Source organism: Peromyscus californicus, unplaced genomic scaffold (genome assembly GCF_007827085.1).
Source record: "Peromyscus californicus insignis strain IS unplaced genomic scaffold, ASM782708v3 Scaffold_4__1_contigs__length_199733344, whole genome shotgun sequence".
NCBI classification, from domain to species: Eukaryota; Metazoa; Chordata; class Mammalia; order Rodentia; family Cricetidae; genus Peromyscus; species Peromyscus californicus.
In genome coordinates, this window is record NW_026294562.1 from 177022997 (window position 1) to 177048022 (window position 25026).

Here is a 25026-nt window from a genome sequence, read left to right on the forward strand (position 1 = left end):
ATACTTCTGATGGCCCACCATGTTTGGCAAAGGGAAGGAAGGAAATCCTCAATGGAGCCCATCCTGGACCCCCAGGCCAGCTGTGCTCACCCACTGCCAAGAGGTAGCTGTAGATCTCCAGCATCACGTCCTGGTACAGGCATCTCTGGGCAGAGTTCAGCTGCTGCCACTCCTCCTGGCTGAAGTTCACAGTCACATCATCAAATGACACCAATCTCTGTAACATAAATGATGCGTAAATCATTGAGGATTAGGGCATGGCATGCAGGGCTGGGCTGGTAGTGACTATTCACCAGGATGCATCATTAGGCTTCTTATAAACACCCATTTCATATTCTACTCTTGGGATGAAGGAAGCTTACTTTAAAAAAACAAAAGTCTTGCTATTATATATTCAAGTTATTTTCCTTTTGAAGGATGCCAGACACAATTCCCTCTAAACTTTAACACAGTACAAACAGCATGACATTTGTTAAGTAGCATTACACAGGCTGTATCTGTGCCTAGTCATTGGGATCCAGTGTTACATGAGCTTCTTTTCTCAAGAAACTCAGAAACTTGCAAAAACAGGATATGCATGGGCTGGAGAGATGGCTCAACGAATTTTTAATTGTTGGGTAGCTGTTATTTTTCTGGACTGAGATTCAGCTGGGGAGTGAGGATGAGGCAAGGAGAATCTTCAGTAATGCCGCTCTCGACAGCTGCACAGGAAACCGTGGGGTCTTTTTAGCCGTCATTCCTCTTCCCCAATGCTGAGAAGGGGCTTTTCTTCAGTGAAACAGCTGCCCAAGTTGCCACAGTAACCCCTAAGTAACCACAACAAACTCACTGGCCTGCCAAGCTGTACTTGAAAAATTCCTTTGGTCGGTAGTTGCCTTCTTCAGTTGGGGTGTAGAAAAATGGACTCCACAGGAAGTCATTGGGCACATGGACAAATCTAAATGAAGAACCCAAGAGGTAGCACAATCAGCATGCAATGATAAGATAAGATGGGAGGAGAATCTGACTCCTGTGGTCCACTAAACCACTTCAGAAACTGGGAGCCCAGGACCTGCTGCCTCCAGTGTCTGGCTCTAGCTCTGGAGATCTGGGAACCTGGGAAAGGTCCCGCTTACCTCACATGACCCATCCTGCTCCTGTGCTCCCAGTATCTAGGGTTCTTGGGAGAATTTCACATCAGCAGACATGTCTTCACTGGTTTCCACTCTTGGTGTCTCTTCCTAGAAGACCTGATTTCCACAAGAGCTGGAAGCTGGGTGGGCAATTAGAGGTTCTAAGCAGAGCTGCTGGGCAGAGGTCAGCTGTGATATCACCCGAGTACTGCAGTCTGGATGATGTGGCATGACCATAGATCTGCAGAGACACTGGAAAGTCCTGGGAAGTCAATGGCCATGTGACCACTGATCTAACATCGAACTCTCAGCATCCAAGTGAAGGTCGCTATGTAGACTTGCCAAAGCAGGCTCTGGAGGGTCCTACTCTTGTCATCAGAGTCTAACTTGGTTATTACCAAAGTAAGGATGCAGGTGATGTTCACTAGCACTGGATGGGAGTCTGATGAAGGATAAGGCTCAAGACCAGGCACTTGCCTGGCACATGGCAAATATGCATCCAAACCAGCAAGTTGCCAACTTCATTTCTATTTAAATTTTACATGACCATTTCAGTCATATAGAATAACCTTTAGTATTGAGGCTGGATGCTATTCCTTAATTTGCCCGATGGTCACTGAGTAGAAGAGCAGGCAGGGATCAGTATCACATGACTGTTCCCACTGACTCATGTGGTCAGCACTTGAAAGAGCCTTTTGTTGTTCCTCTTGACTTAGAAGCTCAGGGGGGCAATAGACATTTCTGGTTCCTATTTCATTTCCAGACTAGTTCTGTGTCCATCCATGACATGCCACACAGCCTATTCTTTTCTGACACATCACTTCAATCCACAGACCCAGTCTCTTCCGTGGTTTGGAGAACATGTACTTGTGCACCTGGGCCTCTATTCATAGGCCACAGGATGCCTGCCCATAAGGAGTGGCCTCGACTACACCAGAATGCAGACATTGACACCAATAGCGTTCGGTATCCTCTGATCACCACAAAACTCTAGTTTCACCTTCCAGTCATTGAGGTCTCTTAGGCTCCTGAAAATGTCACTACCTTGAAAGTCAACAGACATTTCCCAAAGAATCTAATTTACTGGTTTCCTGAGACTCAGTCCCAAACATAGCTCAAATAACGTGTCCCAGTATGGAAGCAGCATCATTCTGGTCACCTGTCAATCACAGACACCATGTCCATGGGGTCAGAAGGTCTTAGGACAGTACATGTCCTAAGAATACAAGCAGGGACTAAAGTTTTGTTTTTACTCCTCTTTTGAAATAGCCTTCTGGGATAGGAAAGCCCTGGCACCTGCACAAAGCACCACGCCCAGCTCTGCGGGCTGGAGTCCAGAGGCAAATGTACGTGTGCTTATGTCCTGGCTCTTGTCCTATCCTTCTGTAACTTTTACCTCTGGAATGGAAAAAAGCATAAACAAAAACACTGAAAATGGCTATCTTTTCAGTTCTGGCCCAAACTGTGAATAAATTAGTTTTCCCATTTTTATCTTTATGCTATTTTTCTCTTCCTGTGGCCAGTGTTTGTCCCAAAGCCAGGATTCACGGCCGAGTCTCCAATCACACTCTCAGGCTAGAAAGCACTGCAGTTGCTCCACCGCATCCCTCAGCAACCCTACTCTCCCGACTCCCACAGGACTCCCACCCCAGCTCAACCACAGAATCCCCCTGCAGCCACTTCAGCACAAACCAGTGCTCAGCAGGACAGCATCCTCACTGCGCCGCCACCGCTCACTGGACACTGCGACTCACGACTCAGAGAGCTGCACACTGCACACCGGCCGCCCCCACCCCGACTTCCGCCCACGGATGCTAGGGAATCCCCGATGTAATATTCCAAATTCCCTCCGTGTCCAGAGACACCAATGCAGACCCTCCTAGGGAACTAAACGGAAACAGTCTTCCCTGCCACTTCCGGTTTCCGTTCCAGTTGCATCTGGATCTCTCCCCTGAGAAGTGAATAAGGTTTATGCCCTCTAACGTTAGTTGTGATGTGCCAGTCCTTACGAGTACTGTTACCTCAGTACTTATGAGTACTGTTACCTCAGTCCTTACGAGTACTGTTACCTCAGGTAGTGTCATGGTGGCACCCATAGGATCATGATACTGGAGGATAGAATTAAGGGTTTTTCACTCAGTGCAACTGAGGGAGGGATGGGAAAATGAAAGGAAAAGTCTGAGGCTGCACCACACTGACAGGCCATTTCTTAATACTGTGTGCATTAACCTATTTCTAACTTAAACTGACATCGCATATTTTCAGTATAATTTATCTGCTTTGGTTTTCAGAGGCAATCATCCGTTCCTAGTTTCCCCTTTCTATAATTACAGACATCTGGCTCCACACTGAACATATTCTGAAAAATACCCTCTGTGTGTATTTTTTTTCCTTTTAAGTTATTTAGGTGTGTGTGTGTGTGTGTGTGTGTGTGTGTGTGTGTGTGTGTCTGAGTGTATGCCATGGATGTGCAAGATGTCTAAGAAGACTAGAAAGGGGAGTTAGAGTCCTTGGAACTGGAGTTACAGGTATCTGTGAGCTACCTGGTGTGATGTTTGCTGCAGACAGCATAGCTCAGTCCATGAAAGAAGACTTGGAGCTGGCAATGTGAATTTTCAGCAGGAGAGGCTGTAAAGTGTTGTCAACAGCCTTGTATGAGAAAGAAACATCCTGCATCTAAGAGCACCCTTGAGACACTGACAGAGGAAAATAGTCTGTACAACAGACACGTCCACCTCAAGGTTCAGGGAAGATGCTGTTTATTAAGATGTTCAGGCCGGGCGGTGGTGGCGCACGCCTTTAATCCCAGCACTCGGGAGGCAGAGCCAGGCGGATCTCTGTGAGTTCGAGGCCAGCCTGGACTACCAAGTGAGTTCCAGGAAAGGCGCAAAGCTACACAGAGAAACCCTGTCTCGAAAAACCAAAAAAAAAAAAAAAAAAGATGTTCAGGCCTTTTAAGTTTCCATATAGTTTTCTATCCATACTTCCTTGTTTTTGTTTTCCCTGGTAATCTATTAAACAAAACATTCTGTTAGCTGTAAACATTGTTTAATCATTGTATAGTATCTTTACATGTAATTGTCTCTAGTAAAACAGCACTGGATATACTCTGGATCCTTAGAGCTTCTCCAATGCTCTTTGGGTCTCTAGCCTCCCATGGGGAAAATCTATATTGCAGACCCTGAATCTTTGATTTATGGACCTAGCTCCACTAAAGATCCAGAGTGCAAAATAGAAATGGAAGAAGGCACATTTCTTTTTTTTTTTTTTTTTGGTTTTTCGAGACAGGGTTTCTCTGTGTAGCTTTGCGCCTTTCCTGGAACTCACTTGGTAGCCCAGGCTGGCCTCGAACTCACAGAGATCCGCCTGGCTCTGCCTCCCGAGTGCTGGGATTAAAGGCGTGCGCCACCACCGCCCGGCGAAGGCACATTTCTTAATTCTTTTTATGAAGGCACTATACCAAAAACACATAGACTCAATAAAAAAGAAAATTATATATCAATATCCCTTATGAACACAGATACAGAAATTCTTAATACTTACAAATTGAATTCAAGAACATATCAAGAAGATATGATAAATTTGGCTTATTTGAAGATATGAACAATTTCACTATGATCAATTTGACTTCCTTCCAGAGATGCAGGGATGGTTCAACACACTTAAATCAATAAATGCAATCCACCACATAAACAGATTAAGAAAAAAAACACACATAATCATCTCATTAAATTCAGAAAATTCCTTTGACAAAATCCAACATTCTTTCATGATAAAGTCCCAGAGAGTCTGGGGATATAAAGGACAGCAAACCCACAGCTAATATTATCCTAAATGGAGAGAAACTCAAAGCATGTTCATTAAAATCGGGAACAAAACAGCGTCCACATTCTTTCCACAGCAATTCAAATGATACTTGAAGTTTTAGCTAGAGCAATAAGACAACTGAAGATCAAAGGGGTACAGACAGGAAAGGAAGAAGTCAAAGCATCCTTATCTGCAGATATGATTGTATACATAAAAGACCCTGAACACTCCACCAGGAGACTTCTACAGCTGATAAACACTTACAGAAAAGTGGAAGGATACAAAATTAACGTACAAAACAAGTAGTGTTCCTATACACAAAATGACAAACATACCTGAGAAAGAAATTAGGAAAACAGAATGCCTCAAACAAACAAACAACTTGTGATAACTCTAACAAAGCAGGTGAAACTTCAAAAAAGAAATTAAGGAAGATATTGGAAGATAGAAAGAATGGATCAATAAGATTAATATTGTGAAAATGGCATCCTACCAAAAGCAGTCTACAGATTCAACACAATCTCCATCAAAATTCCAACATAACTCTTCACAAAAATTGAAAGAAAAATAATCTTAAACTTCATATGGTAACACAGGAGAAAAACAAAACAAAAAAACAAACAAACAAAAAACAGGATAGCTAACAATCCTGAATAATAGAAGAATTGCTGGAGGTATCACTATTCCAGATTTCAAGCTGTACTTCAGAGCTATTGTAATAAAAACAGCATGGTATTGGCATGAAAACAGGCATGCTGATCAATAGAACTGAGTTGAAGACCCGGATATAATCCCACACACATGCAGACAGATACCTGATTTGATAACCCAAAAATACACTTTGGAGAAAAGACAGCATCTTCAACAAATGGTGCTGGTCAAACTGGATATTTCACGGAGAAGAATGACAGTAGATCCATATCTATCACTCTGCACAAAACTCCAAATGGATCACGGGCCTCAACATAAACCAGATACCCTGAATTTGACCAAAGAGAAAGTGCAGATAGGCTTGATTTCATTGGCCCAGGGAAGGACTTTCTAAACAGGACACTGGTAACACGGACATTAAGACCAACAATAAATGGGACATCATGAGACTAAAAAACTTTTGTACAGCAAAAGACACTGTCATTTGGACAAAACAACAGTCTATAGGATAAGGAAAAATCTTTAACAATTTTATATATATATATGTGTGTGTGTGGGTGTGTGTGTGTGTGTGTTAGTATCTAGAATATACAAACAACAACAGCAAAAATCCAGTAAACAGCCGGGCGGTGGTGGCGCACGCCTTTAATCCCAGCACTCGGGAGGCAGAGGCCGGCGGATCTCTGTGAGTTCAAGGCCAGCCTAGGCTACCAAGTGAGTTCCAGGAAAGGCGCAAAGCTACACAGAGAAACCCTGTCTCAAAAAACCAAAAAAAAAAAAAAAATCCAGTAAACAAATAATCCAATTAAAAAAAGAAGTTGGGTGGTTAGGGAAACTTGCTGCTATTGCGGAAGACCCAAGTTCAGTTCCCATTATTCACATGGTGGATCTCAACTATCTGTAATTCCAGTTCCAGATCTGATGCCCTCTTCTGGCCTTTGTGCATATACATATATGCAGGCAAACACTCATAAAACATAAGCTAAGAAGTCATGACAGTGATCTCCAGTGAAATGCTGGACTGTTTTGACTTACCAAGATGTGAACAATGTCTATTTATCCCAGATAGGGCACTGACAACAGGCCAAAGTCATGATTCCACAAAGTCCAATCAGTGAACCAATGAAGTAATGGGCTTACTGGAGTATGAATGAGAGGTTCTTTAGAAAGGCTCACACAACTCAAAAGCAGCTGCATCAACAGAAAGTCCAGCCCATCATGGATGATGACTGCATCCATGGAGCTCCCTATCAACTTGTAGGCAGCTTTATGATCAGAGACCCTCTCATGCCCAGCAGTAATTACGACTTCATAACCTTGAGGAGAGGCCTTTATAAACCTCACGTTTTGGTAACATCTTGAGACTTGTGAATTGTTTGCTCCTGGCATCTTTTAAATATGGTGTTGGTGTGGGTATGCACACTTGAGTGCAGATTTAAAGATATTTGTGAGCTACCTGATGTAGAATGCTGGGAATCAAACTCAAGTCCTCTGGAAGAACAGGAAATGTTTGCAACCACTAAGCCTCCTTCCAGGACAGAATGTTTCAATTTAGAGAAAAATGCAACACAAGAGACCCCAACTCTGTGGATATCTGATTTCATTCTGCCAAAGAAATATGTAAAAATAGTCTTGGATCTATGCCCATAAATGTGTGTCATTGACATCAAATAACCAAAAAGTAGCTGGATCACATCTTTTTAAATTTCGACAATTCTGGACAATTGTCAGTTCTCAACAGGGTTCTCGCCTGCTGTTTTGCCTTTCTATACCAGGATTAAATGCATAGACAAGCAGTGAGCCATACCACAGTCCCTGCAAACTCTTTAGATCTTTGTCAGTATCACATGAAAACTGTAGTCTCCTTGCAACTTGTAGTTATAGATACATATTTTCATTTAAGAGGAAATTCATGACAAATTCGCCAGCGACCACTACCACATAATAATGGTCACTATGCAACTCCAGAATACTTTCACTCCCTGGAAAGAAACCCTGCACTCAACCCATGATACTGTCTTTCTCTGTTCTGTGGCAGCCACTGAACCTGCTGTAGTATGTGTATTTGCCTCTTTGGGACTCTGCACAGAAGTGAAGCATTTAAAAACAAAGTAGTCTTTTGGCTGTCTGCCCTTACCTATTATTTTCAGGGTTTGGCCTCACCTGAAAATGCACCATAGAGATCCTGGTCAACAGGGTCTCTATCACTTGGACTTCCCTGTTCCCAACGCTCTTACTCTTAACTGCTCTTGCAGGTCTCCCTTAAGGGTTGTCAGCCACATGCCTCACTCACTACTGAGGACTGTTTTCTCCATTGAACACCGGGACTGGGATGAGGCTGATGGCATTGTGGCCATGCACAGGGCCCTATTCTAAAGAGCCTAAAATAGATGCTGAAGTTCAATGATGGTGACAGGGGTGTAAGACATGGGAGAGGTATCTAAGCATCCATCCATCCTTAAATGCCAGACCATACTCACACAAATGAATGTGCAAACATGTTTAGGCATGACAGATACATGTGTGTCACTTGCTTTCTGGCACTTAAAAAATTAGTTATCTTACAACACAGGGAAACAATTGCTACAACTTCCCACAAACTTTGCAATGCCTTAAGTAATTTACAGAGACTCATCCCAAATCATTTTTCAAGATTTCTTTGTGTGACAAATAGTCCTTTAAAAGTCTAACACAGAGGCAGGGAGATGGCTGTTAGTAAAGCCTTTGTCTCATGAGCACAATGACCTGCATTTGGTCCCACAGAACTTAGGTGAAAGGCCAGGGATAATGACCCGTTTATATTCCCAGCGATGCTGAGATGGGAGTTGAAAACAAGTGGTCCTGAGAGCTCACTGGCCACCTAGAGTGGACTACTTGGGGAGGGTCCAGGCCAGTAAGAAACCTTGTCTCAATCAAAACGGCACTTGAGGTAGCCTCCAGACATCTTCACTTGTATAGACACATGCCTGAAATTAACGGCCATCAGCGGTGATCACATTTAAGATACCTCTGAAGTTGGGCCTGCTGTCTTTTTAATGTTCTTTCATAGGAGAAGTGTAGAGGGCCATTGATCCCTCACCTAGTATCTCAATTACTCCCCACTGCCGGTTTGAGTCTTGTAGCCTCATGGTTTTGGAAGATGCTGAAGTATAGACTATGGTAGATTAATTGAAGGGATGTCATCTATGCAGTTATGGGGAAGTTGTCATCTATGCTGGAGTGAACTTTTAAGTAGTGTAGCTGCTTTGGGGTCACCTAGGCTCCTGAAAGTATCCCTCATGTTCTGTAAGTATGCTCAATAAACTCACTGATTCCCTAAGTTGGGCTTTGGTGGAATTCTTGGGAGGAGGCAGAAACCTGTCTTCTCAAGAAAAAGAGTTCTCATAGTACACAAGAACATCCACAAATACGTGCACCCAGAGGCATGCACACACATAAACATAAGTGTGTGCACATGGATATTTGTGCTTGTCCTTACAAATCTTTATTCTTCTCCTCAGGTATAATAATTTGTGAATTTAAAATAAGCAATGGATAGCTATAATTAGGTCTCTTTATTTAAATTAAAAACATGGATAAGACCCAAAGCTGCAGGATCTCTATGACACAGGGCAACAACAGGATGTCCAAGAGGAGTCCCAGTGAGGGCCCAGCATCAATAGTGTAGTGGAAACCAGAGGCTTTGAACCAGACCAATGAACACTTGCAAGTAAAGATATATGGACAAAGGGGTTTACTGTGTGACTCACTGTGTCACACTGCAGCTTCCATGGCAAGATTTTTCTTTAAATTTTATTTATTTGGGGGGCTGGGTGGGCGTTGCAAGGGCAGAGGGTGGATAAAAAAGGGAGGGAAATGAATAAGATTGAGATGCATGATGTAAAAGACACAAAGAATTGTTGTGGATATTCCTTTACACTGTGTGAAGATGTCACTGTGATTGGTGTAATAAAAAGATGAATGGTCAATAGCTAGGCAGGATTTCCAGGGACAGAGGATAATACAAGAAGGGCAGAGTCTCCAGCCAGACACAGAGCAAGCAGGATGGGCAGTACAGAGTAATGGTAACCAAGTCACAAAGCAGAAAGTAAATTAATAGAAACAAGGCTAAACTATCAGCCGAGCTTTCATAATTAATAGTCTCTGTGTCATTCTCTGTGAGCTGGTGGCCCTAAAAGAAAAATCCATCTACAAAGAATAAATAAAAAGTAAGTTAATTAAAAAAAAAAACATGGATAAGGAATTGACTGTGGTAAAGCCTTTCATATGATCACAGTATCTGTTAAGAACAGTGTGAGATATGAGTCCCTGGGTCTATTGAAATCAGGTCTTTCTGCACAGAATAAAACAGATGAGGCTTCAGTTGTTGAAAACTTTCCTAGTCAAGTACCGGCAACAATTCCTTCCATTTCAGTTTGATGGCGTACCTTCAGCCGATATGTATGGCGGAACAACTGCACACACATACAGCACTCCTAAGGATTCTCACCAGTGTGAGTTTGGTGGTGAGATGACAACTGTGACTTGCGCAGGAAGCCTTTCCCACATTTGTGACAGACAAAAGGTTTTTCACTACTGTGAGTTCTACGATGTACTTGCAAAGAAGATCTGCCACTGAAAGCTTTCCCACATTCAATGCACACGTATGGTTTCTCACCTGTGTGGATTCTCTGATGCTCATTCAGTTGGGCTTTAGATGACATGGCTTTCCCACAGTCACTGCAAGTGTAAGGCCTCTCCCCAGTGTGAATTCTCTGATGTGTGCTGAGAACTGAACTGTGGCTGAAGGCCTTCCCACAATCAGAGCATATGTAAGGCTTCTCACCAGTGTGTATTCGATTGTGTACTTTAAGGTGGGATTTTCTTCTGAAGGATTTCCCACAGTCACAGCACGTGTAAGGTTTCTCACCAGTGTGAATTCGATGATGCACAGGCAGGTGGGACTTGTTACTGAACAACTTCCCACAGTCAGGGCACTCATAAGGCTTCTCCCCTGTGTGAGACCGACTGTGCTTCTTCAGATCTGACGCATAAACAAACAATTCCCCACAGTGGCTACACATGTAAGGCTTCTCCCCAGTGTGAATTCTCTCATGTGTGCTGAGGACTGATTTTTGGCTAAAGGCCTTCCCACAGTCAGAACACACGTAAGGTCTCTCACCTGTGTGTATTCGAAGATGTACCTTTAGGTGGGATGCATAGCTGAATGATTTCCCACAGTCATGGCATTTGTAAGGTTTTTCCTTTGTGTGGACTTCACGAGACACCTGCAGGCTGGATGTACTTGTAAGTGATTTTGCACAGTCAGGACATTCAGAAGGTGTCTCTCCTCTGTTTGTTCCTGGATGAGAACTCAACTCATATTTCTGAAGGAAGGATTTTCCACATATGTGACAAATAAAAGGTGTCTCGATAGTGTTGGTTATTTGCTGCTGACACAAAGCTGACTTAGCAGTGGAGACTTTCCCATATTTGGTATATGCAACCGGCTTGTCCTGAGAAGGAATTTCATGCTGTCTAAGTGGCTGCCTAGGGCTGAGAACTTTCCCCAGCTCTTTACCTTTGCATGTTTTCTCTTCTCTGTTAGGAACTGTGCACACAGCATTAGAAGGGCCTTGTATGAAGAACTGACAGGATTCAACAATGCCATTAGACTGCTTTGGGGCACTGCTTTGATGTTCACTATTTGCTTGAAGGTTAGGGTTAGGCTGCAAAGTTTTTTCAAATGAGCAACATTTTGGAGATCTGTTTTGTGTAGAAATGAGGTGGAGGCCTAAAGGTATATATCCCCCGGTGGCTTCACACTCATAACTATTGTCACTTATCAGTGTTTTCTGGTTGAAGAAAGTACCAGAACTCAAGAGTGGGATCTGGTTTTGCTGATCTGTCTTTGCAGGGTCACCATCCTGCCACAGTTCCTCTACAACAGAACGTCTAGTGATTTCTCTTGATACATCATTTGGAAATGCAGCTTTCACACAAATTTGATGTGGTGAGCCATGCTCTGATTCCCCTGTTAAGAGAAGAGATGAAGGAACAGACACAGTGAGCATGATGAAGGAGGAATCAGTCCGAACAAAAATCTGTGTCAGGTAGTAATGATGCTAATGATGGTGACAAGGGCGAGAAATGCTACCATGGCCCTCATAGTATGCCAACACTTAGGTAATACAGCATCCATATGTGCCAGGCAACTATCTATGCTGGTGTATGAATCTAGCACTCACTGTATCCAGGGTAAACATTAGAATGAATAGTTTTCACTGTATCCTGGGTAAATATTACAGTGAACAGTTGTTTTCTAGAAGTGTCATTATGGAAAACAGTGATTGTTTTTCATGATTTGTAGAACTGTTTTTCTGAGGGGGCATTATAGCCTTCACATGACTTTGGTCACAAGATGCTTCCACACACCCCCGGCTCTTGGACTATTGGGCACTGCAAAAGGTACACAATAAGGACTAAAGCAGTGGGGACATGATGCTTTCCTTCAGAGAAACATGAATTAGAGTAAGGACTTTGGTGTGAGGAACTTGTTTACCCAACAAACAACTTTGTGCAACAATATGCCTGTGTGCCGTTCAGGGTTCAGTTCATCAGAGGCTGGTCCTTCCTGCTGCCACACAGGCCTTAAATTTTCATCTTGGAGTGACGTCTTTCTTCGACGAACTCACACAACACAGAGCACCTGACACTACGACGTGAATACATGAGCTCACTTAATCCCCACAACCATCCCACAATGCATCTGCACCTCCACTCCTTCTTTTCCCCATGAGGAAACCGAAGCATTGGTCAGTAGCCAAGATGACTTAGATAATTTGTTGGGAAGACTTGGTTTGGTGAAAGACAACCAACTTAGGCAGGAGGCCTGTGCTATAGATACAGAAAGATAAATAAGGAAGGGAGGAGACAGCCACGGCTTCACTGGCACTGTCAATGGGCAGCCGGCGTCGTCAGAAGAAAGGGATGTAGGCAGAAACTTCATTAGCTCTAGAGAAAAAATGGCCTGACCATTTTTTTTGTTACATTTTTTCTTTCCCTCTGTTTGTAAGGATTAGCTACATTCTTCAGCCCGGTTCCACGAGCCCTCCCTCTGAACTTTACATCCCTAAATGTTTATTTTTTGTAACTTATTGATCTGTGTAATGTTTGTGTTCACGGGTATACATCTGTTTACTCATGCATGTGGAGGGGGCCAAAGGCTCAGTGCCTTCTTCACTCACTTTCAACCTTATTTTTTGAGGCAAGGTCCATCACTGAATCTAGAAATCACCAATTCAGCTAGACTGGATGCTAGAAAGGCTCTGTGCTCCCTCTGTCGCTGCCAACCGAGCACTGGGATCACAGGAGTGCACCACTGTGCTCGGTTTTTGATGTGAGTGTTAGGGATTAAGCCTGGGTCCTCACACTGCAGAACAAGCCCTTTACCACCCACCGAGCCACCTGCCCCGACTGCCCTACTTCTGTTCTTTCGAAGTGTGTACATGATTCCTGTGTGACTTGTGTGTATGGGTGTGTTAGCCTGTGTGCTCACTTGTGGAGGCAGAGGTGGACTTTAAGTATCTTTCTCTTACGGTTCTCCAACTTCTTGTGTGTGGTATTTGTATGGCCCACCTTTGCATGTACATGTGGAAGCCAGAGATCAACTTTGGATAGCTCTCTCTATTGCTTTCCATTAATTAATTAATTTAGCTAGTTAGTTTCTGAGACAGAGTGTCTCACTGACTCGAGAGTTCACTCTTTCCGCTGGCCTGGCCATCAGGCCACGGACAGCTTACCACTAGTGCTCGAGTTACAGGGACACAGGCTTTTATTTGGGAGCTAGGGACACACACTCAGCTCCTTCTCACTGCACAGTAATCATGTTACTCACTGAAGCATCTCACCAGCTACAACCACCTTATTGTCTTTGAGACATGCTCACTGAACTTAGAGGATACTATTTTGGCTAGACTGGCTGGTAGACCTAGAAACTGCCTATTGTCTTCCCATTCCCATCCCTTAGTACGGGAGTAACAAACTTTTAAATACAAACTTCACACACTACTGTCTTCACTTTTCTTTTTGATACTATACTGTCAATCCTTCAGCATCCATCTGCAAGATAATGAACTTTGCACCACAAGGATTCTGAAAAGCTTCTCCATAAGTTGCCAATATTGGGCTGAAAAGATGGCTTAGTGGTTAAGAGCACTTGCTGCTCTTGCAGAAGACCCAAGTTTGGTTCCCAGCACCCACATGACCACTCACAACCATATGTAACTCCAGTTCCAGAGGATTTAACACTCTTTTATGGCTCTGCAAGCACCATGCCCACACATGGTACCCAGGCATACATGCAGGCAAAGCACTCATACATATAAAATAAATACATCTTTAGAATAAATTTTATTTCTCCACTATATCTCAATAACCTCAATATAAAAACGGTCAGGTACTCCTACCTCTGAGCATTTACTCATATCCTTTAACTCAGTGGCTCTCACTGTGGGTCATGACTCCTTTTGGGGGCTTGAATGACCCTTTCACAGGGGTCACATATCAGATATTTACATTATGATCCATAACAGTAGCAAAATCACAGTTACAAAGTATCAACATAAATAATTTTATGGTTGGGGGTCACCACAACATAAAGAACTGTATTAAAGGGTCCCAACATTAGGAAGGTTGAGAACCACTGCTCTAAATTAACTAAGTTTACTTGGTCTCGTCCTTTATTCCAGTTCAAAATTACTTCATGAATAACCAGTGCATGTGCCCTCAAAATCAACTCCCATGTCCTCTCCCATTTAGGGAGTTCCAAGAGCAGTTACTCTACACGCTCAGGGTGACAGCTGCATTCCAAGCAGCTTTCTCTCAATCACACAGGACAAAGGCACTAAGGATGCTTTCCTGATTCTCATGCCATTACACCACACCATCCATTACAACCTGTTTCCTTCCATTTACTTTGGCAGACACTGAAAAATCTTCTAAAATAGGGAAAATGGTCTCTTTCACTTATCTTTGGAAATTCAGTACATATAATTCTTTATTAGCTGAAACTGCTGTCCACGGGGCTTAACTTGGATGCAACAACAAAACAAACAAAAAATGGAGAAGACAATCTAATCAACAGATTGTATGCAATGGGGAAGAGCGGCAGAGCAGACATTAACAGAGACCTAGCTACACCTGGCTCAGAGCATGAGTAAGAAAAATACTCGGAGAGATTTGCAAATTGGAAATATATGACTACCAGAAGAGCTGGTGAATTCTACATCATACAAAATAATTGAATATTTGCATCAAATCTATCAGGAAGAAGAGAAAGAAAATAGAAATGTTTGCTCTAAAAAACCTGTTGATAGAATCTTAACTGAATTCCTAAGTGAAATCCAAAAATCTCATTAGGAACAAAGAGTCTAAGGAAATAGGGAATTAGTTTGAACTGATCTTAGCAGGATTAAGAAACAGTCATGTACACTGTATACTGGAAAATAAGAATGAGCAGGCACTGTGAAGTAGTAACTCAAGGACAAGAGCCAAGAAACTACAGTTTCTCATAGGAAAGCACTTTCTAACTTGGATGATGATGACTCTAGTTTCTCATGTCTCAAAAATAAGGAAGGGGCCATCCACAGGACCAGTCCTCCAAATAGCTAGACATGGCAGCAGGTTTACCATACAGAGAGACTGCAGAGGCTAACACAGAAATCGCCACAATTCAAATGTGAGGCCTGTCCTGGTTTCATTTCGACTGCTGTGATAAAATACCCTGACATGGAGCAATTTAGGGGAAAAGGACTTATTTTACCTTGCCATTCTAGGTTATAGTCCATCATTTCCGGGAATTCAAGGTGGTGGGAGACTGAAGCAATTGGTCGCATCACAGGCACAGTGAACAGAAGAGAAAGGCTGAATACATGCACACCTATTGCTCAGCTCACTGTCTGTGCTCCTACATTGGATGACCCAACTACAGGGAACGGCGTTGCACACAGAGCCGGGTCTTCCCACATCGATGAATGGAATCCCCAGAGACGCCCACAGGCCAATCTAATGTAGACAATTCCTCATCAAGACTCCTTCCAGTGGTTCTGCATTGTATCAACTCGACAACACTAGCCACAGGAGGACCAAGAGATGAGAACAGCACGTCTCTAAGAGGCAGCTCCTGTAAGAAAGTCGACTGGACCCACAAGATGGCTCGGGGGTAAAGGTGCTTGCTGTCAAGCCCGATGATCTGAGTTTGATCTCTAGGACAGAACTGACTCCCTGCAGGTCGCCCTCAGACCTCCACAGGGGTGAGTGGAATGTGTACACCCAGGAACATAAATATATACAGAAATGTAGTAAGAAATGATTGCAGGAGAACATATAAAACAGGAATACGGTGGTGCTAAATTAGGAGGACACAAAAGAAGAGCCAGGACGAAAAAGGACACTGATGAAGGGATAAATAAATGGGGTGAGAGAATTAGAAAACCACAAAGTGACAAAACATACAAAAGGTAATATATACATAGACAATCTGGTTACAAAACAGATAGAAAGAGATGCTCTAAATAGTTATGAAAAGATATCACAGGAGGGCCTGGAGCGATGGCCCAGTGGTTAAGAGTGCCTGCTGCTCTTCCAGAGGTCCTGAGTTCAGTTCCCAGCACCCACATGGGTGCTCATAACCACCTGTAACTCTAGTACTCTTCAGGCCTCTTCTACTGCGTGCGCGTGCATACATACACACACATACACACACACACACACACACACACACACACACACACACACACACACACTCTAAAATTTTTTTTACTCACTGCACAAGCAATACATAAACCACACTGATAATGTCAACTGTTGACAGTTAAGATGCACAAACAGAAATCCATGTGTGATTTCTTCACGTTTCATGACATGCAAACATAGACTATGAATTTGTACAGACCGTTAAGCAAATATCCAGTAACCACCTTTCTGTCCCTATTAAAGACTCCTAACAAAATGTAGTACGGTGTTTACTATGAAAACCGGGAGTAAAGGGCAATCTGGGTGCCCACTCCTGAGGGGATAAGCAGGTCAGTAGGCTGATTACACCTCTCAACTATCTACCTCCACCTGACAATAGTCACTCACCTTGACACTGACACCTCTGACGTGGGAAATGAACTTCCTTCATCCTGAGGATGGCCTCTGGCCTGGGATACCCTGCGAATTGGAAGGATACTGGATTTGTTACATCTTCTTAGAGGGTAGCCAATGAACTCTGTACTGGCTAACTGCAAAAGTCAACATTAAGTACTGCATGCAAAGTAACACATAAAAGGTGCCCAACAGGAGTGAAGTCAGAACAAAACCACCTAGAAATTAGGACAGATTTCTGATATTCCACCAAGTTTTGCAAAGAGAAAAATATGAGGCCCATCCTGGACCCCCAGGCCAGCTGTGCTCACCCACTGCCAAGAGGTGACTGTAGATCTCCAGCATCACATCCTGGTACAAGTGTCTCTGGGCAGAGTTCAGCTGCTGCCACTCCTCCTGGCTGAAGTCCACAGTCACATCCTCAAAGGATACCAATCTCTGTAATAACAGAAAGATACAATAAGTAACCATGTGTTTTTAGTAATTCCTCACCCCCCAGGAAGTTCCATTTAAATTTTCCACAAAAATACTGATTTCACATTTTACATTCAGGCATAAAGACAGTATATAGAAATACCCTGCCATGTGACGTCTCACTCACCCCCACCCTCATGAAGGACAGAATTTCTCTACCAAATTTAAGCAGGATGACAGCTACTAAGCCACATTATGCTTGCCTAGAGCTGTGTGGGGTTCCTGCAGTTCAGCACCCCAGTATGAGCTTCCACTCTTGGAAAAACTCAGACTGGTAAAGCAACAAAGACTCAGCACGGGCTAACGAGAAGAGTTTACGAATCTACACCAAGAAAAGGTTGGGAGGGAAATTAAGGAATGGCTGTCATGCTCTGTAGAGCACAGCGGCTTGAACTGTAAACGAGGTGCTTGAAATAGAACACCATTTTCCAAGAAGGAACGAGAGTCAAAGTGGAGAGGCGGGAAAATCCACAGTGAATTTAGGGAGCAACAGGGGGCTCTGTGCGAGGTTCAGAAGTAATAAAAACCCACCAGCTAGACACAACTGGGTGGGGGACGATTTGGAGACACAGCTTTCACAAACCATCTTCCATGCTAGAGATCAGTAACACAACTGCCCAAACTGTTCATGCCTCTGGAGGCCACTCCTCATCTGCGATCCCATAATGAAGCCAAAATAACCTCTGGTTCACCGAGCTAGACTTGGGTGCACCCACTTCTTTGTCCTGCCAGTCCTCTCCTGACAGAGAGGTTGAACAGAAACCGGGCTCCCGAGGACGTCATACAGACGGGCAGATAAACCTAAACCCAAGAAGCAGCACAACGTACATGACGCAAGAAGATGAGGAAATGAGAATCAAGGTCGCCTCAGGAACACAGCTTACAATCTGGAACTTCCAAAGTCTACACTCTAGTTCTGGGGCACCTCTCCTCACCTCACATGACCCCTCCTGCTCCTCTGCTTCCAGTCTCTGGGGCTTCTGGCAGAAATTCATGTCGGTCAACATGTCCTCCGTGGTGTCTACTCTTGGTCTCGGCTCTCCTCAGGATTCGGGTGAGCATGTGGAGCCGCTGAGTAGAGCTGACGAGCAGAACTCAGCTTGGTTGTCCTAGAAAATCAGCAGCACGGATGACTTGGCCTGACCCAGGGATCTACAAAGACACAGAAAGTCCTGGAAAGTGAGTGACTGTGGGACACTCACCCAACATTTGCATGTGAAGTTTTAGCCCTACCTGACAGGCATCATACAAACATTACAGAGTGGTGGACAAGGTTAAGAAAATGCCAACTCTTTTTTTTTTCCCCTTTTCTTTTTTTTGACCAAGGTTTCTCTATGTATCTCTGGCTGTCCAAGAACTCACTCTGTAGACCAAGATGGCCTTGAACTCAGAGATCAGCCTGCCTCTGCCTCCTGAGTGCTGGGATTAAAGGTGTGTACCACCATGCCTGGCTCAATTCTTAATTTTACGAAGATCCAGAAAACAAACAAAAAGATCACAGTTTTGAACAAAGGGTTATAAAGAATTCACTGCAGATTTCCCACCCTTTAACTGTGAGAAGAGAGGATATTAAGCAACGTGAAGTTTCCAAAGGAAGATGCAGGTGTTCATAGGCATTGGGGATCAAGTCCTTCCGCCTGTCTGGCAGTGAAGGAAATACAAATAAAAGAATATTCTTTCTGTTTAGTGGCATTCTATCCTACTTCAGACTTCTCATTTACAGTTAAGCCGCTGTGCTCTATGGAGAATAACAGCTGCTCCTTTATTTGTCCTGCCTAACATTTTGTGTATATTGGTAAAAATGCTCCTTTTTAGCCCCTACTGAGTCTTTCCCTTTGCTATTTTACATGTCTGATCCAAGTTGACTCCCAGCACCCACGTCGGTGGCCCACAACCAACTGTCACTCAAGCTCCACGAGGATCTGAAGCCTTGGGCCTCCACGTGCACCTGCACTTACCACACAATCACGATGAAAAGTTGAAAGAAATTTGACTAGAAGTCAGCAAGTGCCAACTCCATTTTATTTAATTTTCACTCAATACTCTCAACTGTATGTCACAAGCATTAGTGTACCTGGTTTTTTAAGAGGTGAATGAGGCTGTGTGCAGCGTTCCATAATTGGACTCAAGGTCACTAAGTACAAGTGCAGGGGATGAATCTCTCTCCTGCCTCACACCATTCCTGTTATCATGAGGCAGATGAGAAAGACAATTATGGTGACATGGGAAGGAAGGCATGGGAGGGGAAAAGAGACCTCACGCTTTGTGCTGTGGAAGATGGGAAACTTCAGGTGCTACTGAAGCCCAAATGTGTTTTCAAAAGGCATCCAGGCAAAGACAGCACATTCAGTTTTGCTTACTGAGGGCCAGAGAACACATTCCTAAAGACACCTCCTAAGAAAGTAAATCTGATGGTTCGTCTTCAAAATCAAAGCACCCTGAATCAGCTTAGCTCCAGCTATAAATGGACAAAAACCATCAGACCGACTCCTGCTAGTGTCTGCTACCTACTCCCCTCCAAAAAAAAAAAAAAAAAAAAAAAATCCTTAAATATGCAGAGTAGAAAATGACTAACAGCCAAGTTCTCCTAACAGCGACCTGCATTCATGACAAGGTTATACACCTAATAGCTTTAAAATAATCAAGAAGTGAAATGTAGAAATGAAACCACGGGAGGTTTTTGTTGAGAAACGGAAGAAGAAAAGTAGCAGTGGGAGGGACAAGATTTCATACAACTGTGTCCTCCTGATTATTTAGCCAATCAGGACAAAGAAACTTTAATTTTCTGGGACCTTCAATTTACACGACACTCCTGTAACCCAGAACTCAGGAGGCAGAAGCAGGAGGATCACTGCCAAGTTTGAGGCTGACCTGGTCTACTTAAGGAGATCTTCACTCTGGCTTAGACTTCTGCTTGGCCATCTCTATCCAACCTACACTATCCCAGGAACCCGCCTGACTCCATTTTGAAGGCAAGAACCATTATGCTGTATTGTTAAATACAAGTTTCTGTTTCTCGGAACCTGACCTGCCCCAACTCATGACTTTGACTTGTTTTTGGGAACACTCAGCCCCATAACACCAGGCTGACCACATGGTGATGGCTAATGTTTTTTTGAGATTATTCTGTAATTCCTTACTGTTCCATTGTCTTAGGTAAACCTGCTTTGCAAGCCTGGCCATGGTGGTGCATGCCTTTAACCCCAGCACTCAGAAGGCAGATCTCTGTGAATTCATTTCTGTGAATTTGAGGCCAGCCTGGCTTACAGAACGAGTTCCAGGATAGCCAGGAAACAGCTACACGGAAAAACCCTGTCTTGAAAAACCAAAAATAAATAAATAAAATAAATCTGCTTTGCAACTACTCACAATTTTACTCCTTAAAAGGGCCCTAAGAAAAGGACTCAGGGCTGCTCTCTTTAACCCTACTTAGGAGGCAGTCGCTGGTCAGTTCTTGGGTATACCCCCAATAAAAATCAAGCTTGCTTCAAATTTGACTCAAAATTTTGGAAGTGGTCTTACTGTCTCCTGGTAGGATTAATACATCCCCCTTCAAGGCCCAAAGATGCAGTCATCTTCAATTCCAGAAACTGTAAAGCCTCCGAGAACAGACCGCTCCCAGAGGAGGGCAATTAGGCATGAGGATGAGGCTTCACTGTACAGCAGAAATAAACACCAAGGAGGAAACAGATTGGTCTCTTTGGGCTGAGGACAAGGAACAGATTAAAAATGTAAGGAACATTCTGAAGGACTGGGCTCAAAAAAAGACAGGCAGGACCACACACACCACGCCCAGGACTTCTTAATCATCTGTGTACACAGGTCAAAACAAAAAAGGATGTAGGCTATGTAGCCCTCCTGCTACACTAAGCAGCCTCCACTTTCAGGGATCCCGCTGGTACTACCTCCAAAGGGTAGTCAGGAGCCTCCAAAGGGGAGTCAGGAGCCACCACATCCTGCCAGATAACTTAATTATGCAAACCTCCTGACCAGCAATCCCAAACCTCTGTGTCACTACAACAGACTGCGGTCACTGGGTTCTTTACCTCTTCTTCTGCCTGATGTGGCTAATTTGAAGAAACGGAATTCCCCCCGTCTCTCTGCTTTCCACCATGACTGACTAGTCTTTTCAATAGGGGTTCCTGACCATGGTTAATCAGTTGAGGCGGCAGGAAAGCACTTAACCCTAACACCTGTTTACAACACCAGGCTGCTCAACAGCTGATCACAGAGCCTTGCCACGTCCATAGGGTCCTAAAGCCAGGCCAGCACGGACCAACCTACACACTTTCAAGGACCCCAATACTCAAAACTGGCCACAGGAATTACAAGTTTTAATTTTTTTCTTTCCCAGCACCAGCTCCCTGCGGGAAATATAAGGCGATGAGGGAAATGGCCCGAAGCCATGGTCCCTGCACAAAGGCTCCTCTCCTAGCTCTGCTCCCTGGAGCCCACAGCTGCGAGCTCGCGCAGACTGTACCATCCCTTTTATCAGTTCTTGACACTGCTTAGGCTTGGGCAGACCGAGAAAACTGCAGCCTGGGTGTAAGTCAAAACCGTGAATAAACTCATTTTCTACTTTCATCTACTTTTTCTCCTCTCGCAGACAGACTCAAGCCAGTCACCGGCTATGCAAACACTCCCAGTACAGAAAGCGGCGCGGTCGCCCTCAGACACACACCAGCCCCAAGCTCACAACAGCAGGCTCCATCGCCGCCCTCAGCAAGCCAGCTCTCCCGACTCCTACAGGACGCCCAGCCCAGTTCAACCCCGGCATGCCCCAGCAGCCTTCTCAGCCGCCACTCCGCACAAACCAGCGCTCAGCAGCACAGCATCCTTCCTGCGCCGCCGCCGCCGCTCACCTCACACGGCACCGCAGAGAACTCTGCACACGGCTCGCCGGGGCCGCGACTTCCGCCCACGGACCCTCGGGATTCCCCAGGTTCCCAATCCAAACTCCCACGGCGTCCTGGTAACGATAACAACAACTAACCACGTGAAGATCTAAGCGGAAATGGATACTCTAGGACACTTCTGGTCACACCTCAGCCTCCTCCCCGCCCCGGCGGAAGTCGGTATTGCGCGTTGCCACTACTGCTTGCCAAGTTACAAAGTAGTGTTGCGCATGCCCACCACCACGTGAGAGGTTATGTTTTGCCAATAGTTATAATGGTGTACGTTCTGGTTCTCTTTCCCCTCTGCCCCCCGCCCCAGACGTTGTCATGGCCACGTCCATATTCCAATGATGCGAAAGTCACCATCAGAATACACATTCCCGAACATCCTTGAGTCATGTGGAATGTCACAGACTTTAAAAGTCTGAATCTGTCACACATCGTCAGGAGATTTATTTTCTACGTGGGTGGGTATACACGTATCTAAGAGACAGTGATATTGCATATTCCTAAAGTTTCTCTGTATTTTCACACGGACTTAAGGCTTGCTTTCTTTTTCCTCTGATTTTCTAAAATTTGAAAAGTTGGAAGGGTTATTGGGAAACAGGAAGTGAATCACTGGGGAACATTGAAGTCTGAAATGAACCTTGTACACCATCCTGGGAACATGTCATGGTTCCCTGAGGAAAAACATCTATCCTCATTTAGAAGTGTAACAACAAAACAAACAGTGCATAATAGAAACAGTGTAGAACAGGCTGGTGAGGAGCAAATTGCGGAGACGCCAGTCAAATAACGAAAATACCCAGAACAGTAGAATGAATGTCGATATTCCTAATGAGAACTCTAGAAGGGGACTCCCGCAGAACAGGGGCTCCCTCTCAGAACCTGGACTAGGCACAAACCACACCCAAACACCTGTTTTCACTGAGAGCTTCTTTATTAAGCAGGGAAGAAGAGTTAAAGTGGCTGCTCTCTGACTCAGGCAGAAAAACAGCAGCAAATGACTTTCAGGTGCAATTTTAAGAGGAGAAGAGAGGGGCGGGAGGTCTGGGTTAGATGGACATGATGCAGTAGTAGAGGAGATAGAGGACGGGGAGAAGGGGAAAGGAACAAGGGAAAGAGGGCAGGGGTATTTGTCTAGTGGGAGAGGGAGGCACGGCCACGACAAAGGACGGCCTCTGGATAGAGAGGAGACAGAGGTAAAGGGGGAAACCGGTGTTAGGATGAAGTGTGTAATTTTAATTGGCATGTTAGTGAACCAAAGGGGGCTCTGATTGCTGGACTTCAGTTCTTTGATAGCTGGACCCTGGTAGTCCGCCTTGGCAGGAGGGATTGGCCAAATAAATCGTCCTTGGTAGCTAGCTTTAGGAATGTAATCTGGTGGATTTTGGCAAAGCAGAGGGAATGAGAGAAGGGTAAGGCCCGGCAGAGCCACATGCTCAGGTGGGCTAGCGTCCTTTCAACTCCAGCCCTGGCTGACCTGGACTATTTAGATGGATCTTCTGCACCTATTCTCCAAGTGTGGGATTATGGGCATGTGCCACTTATGCCCACCTCCACAGATGGTCGTGCTCTTTCCTCTGAGAACAGACCACAGGAGTGTGAGCAGAACTTTAGGGCCAAAGGTTCCTGTCCTCCTATAAGATTAGGCTTGGTCATTGGACCTCAGTCAGCCCAAGCCAAAGCAGTGCCAGGATTGCTAGAAGGGGTGGGACTGTGAGGTACATGTATGGAAATGTAGTTGTGGGCTCCAGGCACCCCACCCAGTCATTTATATGTGATTTGTTCTTGATTGCATATGGATGGGAGTGGGGTGAGGGGTACTTGTCCCCTAGCGCTTTTAGATTGGAAAGAGAGAACAGAGGAGAACAACTCTATTCAATAAAGGGAAACCGGTCATTCATGCTGGGTGAACACTTCTGCACAACTGCTGTGGGTCCCACTGCTCCCGGAGCCCCTCGCTCATGCTCTCTAAGTAAGTCCAACAAACTCATTGGTTCCCCAGGTTGAACACTGGTGGAACTGTACTTTGTTTGTTGTTAGGACCCTATAAGGATGGGGTAGACATTGTTTATATCTCCCCGGGAAGGAATTCTGGCAATACCTATGCGTATTGGTCGTCCTAACACACAGCTCAGCAAAGCTGGCAATCATAAGCCCCACGTTATGGACAAGAACTCATTTCAAGTTGCTCACTAGGGAAAATGATCAGCTCATCGCTGGTATTACCAGATGGGTTGGAGGAGATGAGGTTAGAAGGCAGGACACCTCCTGAAGACAACTACCAGCTTCACAAAGGTAGCATGACATCGAGATGCTTTTCACAGTGTCTTCACCTCTCTGGTGTCTTTAGAAGTCAATAGGTTTTCTGTATCTCCATCAACACAGTAAGCCAGATCTAGCCAAATTACAAAAGTAAAAGACCGGGTTTATTTTGGGTAAAGCAACTCCCAGGTGAGTCCTCTAGTCCCCAGAGAAGAGGAGGAGAAGAGGGAGGAGAAAAATCACGTGGTCAAACTAGGAAAGAACTTAAATACCCTGTAGGTGAGGAGTGATGGAACATCCTCCATAAATTGGGTTTGTCCCTAATTACAACTCTTAGGCGGGGATTGAGCCACTGGCAGCTTCAAGGGAGGAGCCGCCACCAAGAGTGCGGAACTGGGCTTTTGGCAGCTTTTCTTGGTTGGAGACCCTCTGAGAGGGTGGGGTTTGGAGAGAGAGGAATGGGGCTTCCCTGATCAAGCAGGGGTGAGCTGGAGATTTCAGCTGAACACCAATCAGACCAGGCTGGGTGCAGGAGGAAGGAAGGAGTCCCATGGGTCCAGGGACAAAATTGAGAGGTTTTCAGTAGAAGGAGTGGTTCTGGTATAATTTCTTGATATAACTGTTGCTTATATATTAATTTCTCTACCAAAAACATCACCACTGAGTCTTGACCTCTTTTGTGTTCCTAAAAA

The 25026-nt window shown here is 44.5% G+C and overlaps 1 protein-coding gene across 29 annotated transcripts in view; it reads right to left on the reverse strand.

The window, feature by feature from the left end:
• Ceacam18 (CEA cell adhesion molecule 18) overlaps positions 1-22234 on the reverse strand; it is a 64264-nt gene extending 42030 nt beyond the window's left edge. For 14 of the 29 annotated variants that reach the window (XR_008223028.1, XR_008223025.1, XR_008223026.1 and 11 more), the window contains exons 1-7: positions 22034-22158; positions 18107-18323; positions 17009-17135; positions 16692-16763; positions 10228-11583; positions 1116-1364; positions 91-217 (exon numbers count right to left, since the gene is read on the reverse strand). Coding sequence is in view for 12 of the 29 variants with exons in the window: in XM_052761665.1 (XP_052617625.1) it covers positions 10046-11583; positions 16692-16763; positions 17009-17135; positions 18107-18178 (1809 nt within the window). In the remaining 17 variants the exon portion in view is untranslated. The other 15 variants (XM_052761669.1, XM_052761668.1, XM_052761672.1 and 12 more) reach the window with 13 other exon arrangements.
• Between the last annotated feature and the right edge of the window lie 2792 nt (positions 22235-25026).